At 40.3% G+C, this 8,701-nt stretch overlaps 2 protein-coding genes across 4 annotated transcripts; both read right to left on the bottom strand.

Moving 5' to 3' along the window:
* Window positions 1-166: 166 nt before the first annotated feature.
* Window positions 167-3,434, bottom strand: LOC135500415 (pyridoxine-5'-phosphate oxidase-like). Of its 2 annotated transcripts, none has more exons than XM_064791872.1 (7): window positions 3,163-3,434; window positions 2,650-2,806; window positions 2,190-2,289; window positions 1,740-1,811; window positions 1,227-1,355; window positions 882-958; window positions 167-588 (listed from the first exon to the last, which is right to left on the bottom strand). In XM_064791872.1, the coding sequence occupies exons 1-7, from the start codon at window positions 3,332-3,334 to the stop codon at window positions 423-425; spliced, it is 873 nt and encodes a 290-aa protein (XP_064647942.1). In that variant the 5' UTR covers window positions 3,335-3,434; the 3' UTR covers window positions 167-422. The 2 variants fall into 2 exon arrangements, with proteins under 2 accessions (XP_064647942.1, XP_064647943.1); XM_064791873.1 differs by lacking the exon at window positions 1,740-1,811 and adding an exon at window positions 1,642-1,695.
* A 799-nt stretch (window positions 3,435-4,233) lies between these two features.
* Window positions 4,234-8,596, bottom strand: LOC135500324 (polyribonucleotide 5'-hydroxyl-kinase Clp1-like). Of its 2 annotated transcripts, none has more exons than XM_064791716.1 (12): window positions 8,283-8,596; window positions 7,844-7,945; window positions 7,417-7,497; window positions 7,193-7,306; window positions 6,840-6,965; window positions 6,513-6,654; window positions 6,165-6,335; window positions 5,730-5,920; window positions 5,348-5,486; window positions 5,051-5,131; window positions 4,843-4,936; window positions 4,234-4,707 (listed from the first exon to the last, which is right to left on the bottom strand). In XM_064791716.1, the coding sequence occupies exons 2-12, from the start codon at window positions 7,865-7,867 to the stop codon at window positions 4,590-4,592; spliced, it is 1,281 nt and encodes a 426-aa protein (XP_064647786.1). In that variant the 5' UTR covers window positions 7,868-7,945; window positions 8,283-8,596; the 3' UTR covers window positions 4,234-4,589. The 2 variants fall into 2 exon arrangements, with proteins under 2 accessions (XP_064647786.1, XP_064647787.1); XM_064791717.1 differs by having other exon boundaries at window positions 7,844-7,870; window positions 8,522-8,562.
* Between the last annotated feature and the right edge of the window lie 105 nt (window positions 8,597-8,701).

The following is an 8,701-nucleotide window of genomic DNA, read 5'->3' as shown; positions in this document are numbered from 1 at the left end:
AATAACCAGTATACATGTAGGATTGCTGATGTCCAGATATTTTGGACTCTATCACTGCCCAGTACCAATGGTAGGAGCTTGTCCATGAAGGATCCATTCTTCATCCACACATTCCATCCGAGACAAGTTTTCCCAAAGACTGGAATGACTTAACTAACAAATCATAGAAAAAGTTATAATTTATTGCAATAATGAATTCTGTTCTACAACTTCAGAACAGCATAGTCATGATAACATTCATTTAGAGAAAAACTTACAATGCAGTCTTTAAATAATAACAAAAGACCTTCATTTCCACAACCAAATATATAATCACTGGTAAGTCCAAGACGACCCACCAACAAAACCTCAAACCACATCACATGCTTTGGTATATTTATCGGAAAGATATGGATGCATGAGTGCTAACTGTCCATATAACATCAAGGAGCTAATCTCTCTAAAATCCAACCATCATTTACTACTTGTGAAACTTTCTCATCCAGAATCTCTCCGTTTCTTTGACGCCGGAATACTAGGCGGTCGTGTAATCGGTTTGTCTGTCCCTGCCAGAATTCTATAACTCTGGGTACGACTTTGTATCCTCCCCTGAAAATAGAAGACATTGGCATGTTACCTGTTGGACACATTCACACAGGCCAAAGTTTCTGTCAGAGAATCTCCGACAGTGATCTGTTATCATAGATTCTTCATTGAGCAATCGAAGATTCTAAGCATGTAAAATTGAGAATTTCAATCGACAATCATTTGTGCAATGATGGCAGAGTTGAAGACATTGCCCAGGTCTGGTCAAATTGGATTTGGTGGTCATCACATCCTACAGCAAATCTCTTCACCTGACAGTTGTGTAAGTCTCATTTTCATGACCATCAGATACTCACCAATGATCAGGTTTAGGTATATGTACCGACTCATCCTCATACTGTGTCATTAGTTCCTCATTTCGCTTGTCTAAAACCTGAAAATATAGGTGACCATACTTAAAGGGGTACTCTAGGCAGAAGTTAGAGGGTTAAATCGCTGATCATAAGTCCTATGCCTTTCAGACTAAACTCAATACCTCTGGGACGAGAAAGACTGGCTTCACAGGTAGACGTGATGTCCAGGGTTTCCCAATCAAAGTGCAAAATCCAGCTGGGTTACCAAACACTGCAACTGATCAGTGCGACCTAGTAGCTATTGATTCTGGAATATAGTTCAGATGCGGGAGCACCTGGAAGACTTACCGATCGACTTTCTACAACAGAACTCTGCTGACTAACAATAGCACCTATTTGACTAGATCTCGGACGAGAATGAAAGTATTCTGTTGACTCTTCTACGGAAAGCTTTTCGGCCACACCTTCAATGCGAACCTGGGACAAGATCAGAGAATGTTAATTACTTATTTCAGAAAACATTTCCGAAAAATCTAACAGTAGAATCGGATAGTGAGAGAGCTTTTACACAACAGGTCATATCCAAAGTTGATGAAAATTTCGAACTTTTTTGAAAACATTTCCTTATCCTACACTATAGATCCATGCACTTGATTGGAACAACATTTACATAATGTAGTGTTGGCCTTTGTAAGCGTTCTTCCCAATCAAGTGCATCGATCTATAGGCCACAAGTTTTCAATTGAGAACTATTTGAACATACCACTCGCATCATGGCTTCCCAATAGAACATTAGCGAAGCATGTGGATTTTCTGTCTGAAACAAAGAATAGTAAATTGATGTAATTATGGTGCACCCACCTGCCGAGATATAGTACTATCACATTCATTACTGGACCAGTAGAACAAGAGGGAGGCAAACGGATTTGAATCCTGGAAGACAAACACACCAAACTTAAAAGTCTGGATGAATTTTCATAGCAGAAACATTGTTTCCTATTCTAGAGTACCAGAACATTGAGACCTTGCTTTGGGTATTTGGTATCCATCATTATCAACTAGTGGTTGGATACAAGGATCAGTCCAGCCTCCCAACAATACATTCTATAGGGTCATGGTCATTGTCAGCACCTATGTTTCAATACCTTAAGCAGTTATCAGTGCCTGCAATCTATTGGAGCTGTGTTCAGTCTGCCCCGCAATCTATCGGGTCCTTGTTGATATCCTCAGCAATGTTGTATGGACAATCTTGACAGCTACCAGATAATCACTCATGTGTTATACTTCACATTTAATATCCACACGACTCACCAGTTCTGATGCCTTCCTGCTTCCATAGTTAGTGAAGAATTTGAAGCCAGTCTTGTCATACCCTTTGAGGAGAACCATTCTGACTGAAGGGTGACCTTCTCTGCAAGAAAATGACCATAATGCATTCATGAGGGAGAAAAACTTGCTATCAGTATGATTGGTAAAGAGGTATTTGGGGTAGAGTTCAACACCGAATAAATTGTGGCTATTAGTAATAAGTGAAAGCTAAATTTTCTTCAGAGTTGATCTGATTGTACTATTCCTTACAGCTTCTATGCTTTGAAGTCCAGGAATGGCAGCATAGCACCATTTATGGCCCAACGACTCAACCAACTTTGGCAGATTCATTGTGTATGATATAAAACATACAGCTGTTCTAGATCTCACCTCCCAATAAGCAATAGCTGTAGCTATGGCTAAGTAAACCTTTTCAGGCATGACATTGATCGAGTAAGCTTACTTGTTTGCAGTTGCTAGGGACATGGCGTTGGCTTCCTTAATGGAAGGAACCTTACAAGCCTCGGTAAACCAGGCCGAGAACTGGTCAAATGGATCCAAGGCTGCCAAGTCTTTGGTGTCGAATATGTCTTGACTCCCACGGTAGGGCTTCCTCATCGCTGTGGATATAAGAGAGAATAGGATACAACTTTTACAAGTTCTGACAAATGAAGTCGGGGGTTCAACCACCCTTGCCTTGTGACATACCTACCGCTACAACACACGACACAGTTGGCGCTCTGGCCGACTCGAGCCATCATCACGCACGTTAAGGCCAGACATTGACATATGCCAGATCAGATGACAACAACTGGTTCCTATAGACTGTTAGAGTAGACATACTAGGAGTAGGAATACTTGAATAATAGGCTAGGCCTAACATTTTTTAGCTTCACCCTGTAGACAGGGACGATCTAACACACACACATAAACTTCATTTAAAAGCGTATAACTAACACTATTATCGAATGCTTACCTGCCACATCTATATCTTTAGACATGCTGTTATCTGATCCTGAGATCGTGTAATAAAATCTTGACGATGACGGCGAAATACGGGAATGAATGAAAGAACTTATAAAACTACTAGCTGGGTGCCTGTAAAATGTAACCAGGCCGCATTGACGGAAGATGGACAACCTGCCCATTCAAAAGTGCCGAAGACAAAGTGGTCAAACTCCTCAAATTTCATAAGACACAACTGGTATACGCCAAATAGAGTGGAGCAACGTGAAACTAATCAAGTAAGAAAAGAACACGTGAAGAAATGAGGAGATTATGAAACTAGGACAATCTTGTCTCCAGGTCACATCCAGTCTTCTGGTGTGAGGTTGGTGGAGGGAATTTCAAAAATATATGAGCCCAATGACAAGTACTATGAATTCTCTCAATACTAGACTTGGCCTTTTCTCCTGAACACGGTGACAGGCTGTTCATTCACCATCTTTCACCAAGTTGATGTCTTACATTGTATCTTCAAACTGAATAGTTCCAACAGTTGCACCACTGAGACAGTCTTTGTCACTGCAGTGATGAAATTAAGCCCCTACCCAAAGGTGTCCTCCATCAGCTGACCTTTCAGGAAAATAACCTCAGACCACTTCTTCCTTGTTACAGTTACAGTCCGAAGTCCTGGGCAACCCGCGAAGATGTGCATGCAATCCTCAGTCAAAGTCTCTGATGTAGCCTTTTCATGTACAGTGCGACTGTACATGATTATGCAAAAACAAACTCAAATGTGACCCGTTCTAGCAAAACCAGTCGCATGTCGCACATAAGATGAGCCTATATGACACCTGGAGATAACAGAAGAAATTGATGTCGTCAGATTTCACAAAAGGCAGACAATAGTGAAATGAACAAACAGTCCGTCTCAACCTGCCAAGCTCAGAGCGACATGCGACTGGTTTTGCTGGAACGGGTCACAAATATGTATTCACCCTTTCAATGCAGAACCCGTGAGAAATGAGCAAACAATGACTTTAATCTACATAGAAAGCATTTATTCAATATAAAATATTTGAAGTATTCAATGCATAGAATGATTCAATAACGTAATATCCCCTGCAAATGTACAGTATTTTCATAACAGAACCTGATATTTTAGATAACCATATGCTGCTACCTTGGGAGTTGTGATGGCCTGTAACAACAGACTTTACCTTATTAATGAATGATTCATCATTGGTGTACATCAGTCCAAAACTTCTTACCTCAGTGAAGAGAGTTTTGGACTGACGGACAACGATGATCATAGAAATGCACAACTGTATTTGGTGTGGAAGATAAATGCACTTTTGGATAAAATCTTCAGACACAGATAACAAATTATCAAAATGGACAATCCTATTCCGTGTATCAATATTTCTCTGGCACTGTCTCGTGTGTACACAATGTCATCCATCATTTTAGGGTCATATCCATGAACTGTACATCCATTAGAACAAGAATGTTCCTGGGCAGGGGTCTCGGTGATGGAGATAGCACACTCATTGTCTGCCGGTCCATGTTCACTTCGGTACTGAAAAATGAGCAAATTGTTATATTAGCTTAATGGATTGTAAATGTAGTGTAAGAGCTTGCCCTGCTGCCAACTTGTCACTGCCATCTGTAAGTTTGACATTGCCTTTATGAAATACAGGAGAGAACTACTTACACAACTATGAATCCAGCCACATTTGTCTGGACGATGTCCTCATCCTTCGTTACTGCCATACTGACACTTAAGATGTGGTTGAGAAGATTCATACCTAGAGACAAAAGAAAGAGAATCAAGCAGTACAGGATGGTACTGATATAGTTGAGGAATTCTTTTCACATTGGGCTTGATGTTTTGAACTAGATGTCTACAATAGGATATCTACCTGGTTGAAGCGGGACTAACTTTGTCTTGTTATCGTCAGCCTTCATTCCCAATGGCATACAAGATTCTGGAATGACTGGGGCTAGAAGATGAAGAACAAAACATCACAATAAATATTCAATGTAAGTTGTGACTACCTATTTCTCAGATCGGGTCGTGTCCTTTGGCCATTATTTCTCTCTGTTCTTCCAGTACGCACATCATTTACTCAACACTCAATCAGATTATATTACACTAGCTTGTAGAGTCTAGACAATGTTTTTCTCTCCAACATTTGGCACCTACAAACACCTCTTACCACCAATTTTGAAAGTCTTGACATCAGAAAATCTAATTTCAAAGGAATGTGGATATAAATTATTTCGCCGTCCATAGAAATACTCTTTGATTCGTCTCTCTCTTGACTGGCCTCGGAACTCTTTGCTTCTCTCAACAACCTAAAATTGGAAAGACAAGTCAATGATATGCTATATAATTTCGAAGGAAAAAATTTGACTCGTTTTAAAACTAATTTTGGAATGATTGCTTTGACAAGCATGCAAGACTCACTGACTTAAATCCATTGTTCTTCGCGCAGAGCACCTGGTCCATGGAAGACTCTTGGTATAGTGCTTTGAGCAAAGATTCTCTACGGAAAACCGTCACATAAAAAGGTGAACTTCAGCATTTCATAAACTCACCCCTCCTGATTTCGGTAACAATAACACCTTCACAAAATCTGGCATATCTCGTACTAGTTCGCTGTGTAACCGTTCCTGATCCAAGACGATAATCACATCCACCTCAAACGCTCCAGCAGCATGGATGATACACTGGTAACCTCCCGATCGCACCCAACCACATGTGTTTATTATGATACCACTTGTATTTGCTGAAGCAGAAAAATTTGCAATAAGCAACTGGCATTAAATGACTGTAATCCACTAAATTTTCATGCCTTTTTGGAAACTACACCTTGGTACTTTCAATTGGCCTTAAATGGCTAAGTGTAGTGCAGTATTTGCGTTCTGTGCTTTCTGCAGAAATATTTCTGGGTGAGGCCTGGGAATGAATGAAGAGCACTTTGAGACAGAATAGTCCTAAAACTTACTTTTTTTATCAATTTTGATACATACCTTTTTTACTATTCTCGCACCTCTGATTACAAACAAGAGCTAATCTGGAGACTAACAGATTGTAGAGATCTAAATTAGGTGATGGCGTATTGTAACCAAAGTGATAGACAAGGGGCGCTGATTCTGCAAAGCCGTCTTCTACATCTGCTGGCCGTTCTACTATAAGTGCTCCTGAAATACAAATAAGAATACAACTTTTCTGTGGGCTCCCACACTCATTATCAAAAAGTGTATGTACCTGTCATTATGAAAAGCAACTGAGTAAGGAGGCCTTTCTTCATCTCAAATGGCCTTGAAACTATAAGTACAAACTGGATTTGAGGGAAAAAAACATGAGAGTAGACTCACCTATCGTTCCCGGAATACCAATATTACTCTGACCGACATCAAGATCGACAAACACGGGCGCTCTACCCACTCGGACGGCATAGTTCAATAAGATACTGCAAACAGTTGTTTTGCCGACGTCTGTTGGGCCCACCACCATTACCTATGAAGAGAAGATGAATAGTCATGAAGCCACGATTGATTGCAATTCATCATTGAGAGAAAATGATGTCCGCATGAACAAGACCGGACTTGGGAAACAGACTGTCGTGTGTCGCCAAGCTCTCAGGGAAATGTTTCTGCTCCAATGTGTCAAGCAGAAAGCTCATAAGATATGGAAAAACGTACCCTGGGCCCTCTTGATTTGTCCGAGTCAGCAGCTTGTCTCATCTGCTCCAGCGCAGCGTGAGTATTCACATACATCGTCATTGGTGTGTCCTTGGCGATATAAGCTACTTCAGTCTTACCTGACAGTTACACAGTGTTAAGGAAATGTTTGCAAAGCTAAATGTGCTCATTTTCAATTGGTGGTAGACTAAAGGTTGATCACCTGACTACCAAACCCTGGGGCTCTACGTCAGAACTTTCTAGGACAGTTTACTTTGTTACAGGAAAAGAGATGGCTGTCGAGCGTAAATCTAAAAGATTCTGAGCGCAGAAAAAGTTCCTAGTTTTATGAAGCCTTTGTTCTTAAAGGATATCATGAGTATGCATCCTTGCCAGGTGAAGATCGCCACCTTGGACTGGGAGGGAAAGGAGTAGCGTTTATTCTTTGTCAGTTCCGAACCAAACAACTCGGCCTTGCCTTCAACTAGCTGAAATAGAATAAATATGGAGTTTTATGATCAAATTCAAGGATTTTTTCATTTACCGCTTGTGTTATGCATTATCTTTGAATGATAGAGTGCTTTACAGTTACACAAACCTCTAATTGTACTGAAGCGTTATGTTCCACTTCAAATCTGAGCTCTGTATCTGCCTCCAGCTTGTACTCGCTCCTCGTTGTCTGAAAACAAACACAATCATTATGGCAGCACAAAATGTATCTCCTCGGTAATCTCAACAGAAAACTAACTAACGGGATCTTTGGATCAAGGCCTCATATAAAAGTTACAATTCTCAACTAAACTAACAGAATCTTTGGATCAAGGCCTCATATAAAAGTTACAATTCTCAACTATACAATGGGATGGACAATTATCAAGGTTAAGTCAGAGTAGATTCTCAAATAAAAAGAAGTAACGTAAGGCCGATTTGCACCTGAAATTTCCAGACGAAAATCTATGTCTCTCGCTGTGCATTCTTTTTCAATGACTGTGGAGGGTTGGCTTTATCTTATTAATATTACTCACCTCCTCTTTCTGTACTTCTGACATCTTTCAATCAGAGTGGTGAAGGTTCAGGTCTAACAAGAGGCGTCCCACAAATCTCAAATCATCAATATGCTGTCTTTTCTGCAAAGATAGAGAATTCTATGTGAGGTAGGCGTTTAGTATTGGTTTTGCCATTTTCTACCAAGATGTGAATGAAGAGGGCACGACCTTTGATGAGTACAACTCGAATATGACTTCTTTTCTCCCTCTTCACTCGATTATCAGATTAACCACTTTGAGCATGTGGGTTGGCGGCTGTGAAGCCTGACATGGGGTCATAGGCGACTTCGTCTTCAATTTCAAACAAACCTCCGACTCTTTGGCCCCTATACTGATTGCTGCTGCGCGATCGGTGACATTTAGCAACCAGCAACCTAAGAACTCAATGCTTTCGCTGAAATGCTATCAAGAAGAATACCTTATAAATATAAGTTCTACTGGCAGTACTACTAACTGCTCTGTAGCACTAGCAGTGTGGAATCAAATGTACAGGAAAATACATGTGGTAATGTACAGCAAAAGACCAATCCGAAAATGAAGTAAGTTTTCCCCTGAAATTCATCAATGCAATGCAAACTCTTTATTCAAAATGTACTTCTTTAATTCAATATTTCAAATTTCAAATTTTGAAGTCAAAGAAGAGCATAGTTCAAACTTCAAACTTCAATTTTTGTTGGATATTTCCAATTTTTAATTTTGAATATTGAATGAGCCTTCTGGGCTTTCGTAGTATATAGCGGCGATTTGATTCCTTCCGACGCGGCCGTTAAGCTGACATCCAAGGACGGAATCCTAGCGGCAGATCGAAGAACTAGAACCAATATTGTATACTAGCGA

Source organism: Lineus longissimus, chromosome 16 (genome assembly GCF_910592395.1).
Source record: "Lineus longissimus chromosome 16, tnLinLong1.2, whole genome shotgun sequence".
Taxonomy (NCBI): Eukaryota; Metazoa; Nemertea; class Pilidiophora; order Heteronemertea; family Lineidae; genus Lineus; species Lineus longissimus.
The sequence above is the reverse complement of the archived record's forward strand: the minus strand, read 5'-3'. Positions and strand labels throughout refer to the sequence as shown.

Excerpts from the sequence above, each read along its gene's own strand:
- LOC135500415 (XM_064791872.1), bottom strand. The coding sequence starts at position 3,334 with ATGGGCAGGTTGTCCATCTTCCGTCAATGCGGCCTGGTTACATTTTAC. Across the intron at positions 2,290-2,649 it reads TCCCTAGCAACTGCAAACAA|AGAAGGTCACCCTTCAGTCA; the intron begins GTAAGCTTACTC and ends ATTTTCTTGCAG. Across the intron at positions 1,812-2,189 it reads GCAGGAAGGCATCAGAACTG|GATTCAAATCCGTTTGCCTC; the intron begins GTGAGTCGTGTG and ends TTTGTCTTCCAG.
- LOC135500324 (XM_064791716.1), bottom strand. The coding sequence starts at position 7,867 with ATGTCAGAAGTACAGAAAGAGGAG. Across the intron at positions 6,655-6,839 it reads ACAAATCAAGAGGGCCCAGG|GTAATGGTGGTGGGCCCAAC; the intron begins GTACGTTTTTCC and ends TTCTCTTCATAG. Across the intron at positions 6,336-6,512 it reads TGGTATTCCGGGAACGATAG|GAGCACTTATAGTAGAACGG; the intron begins GTGAGTCTACTC and ends TTTGTATTTCAG.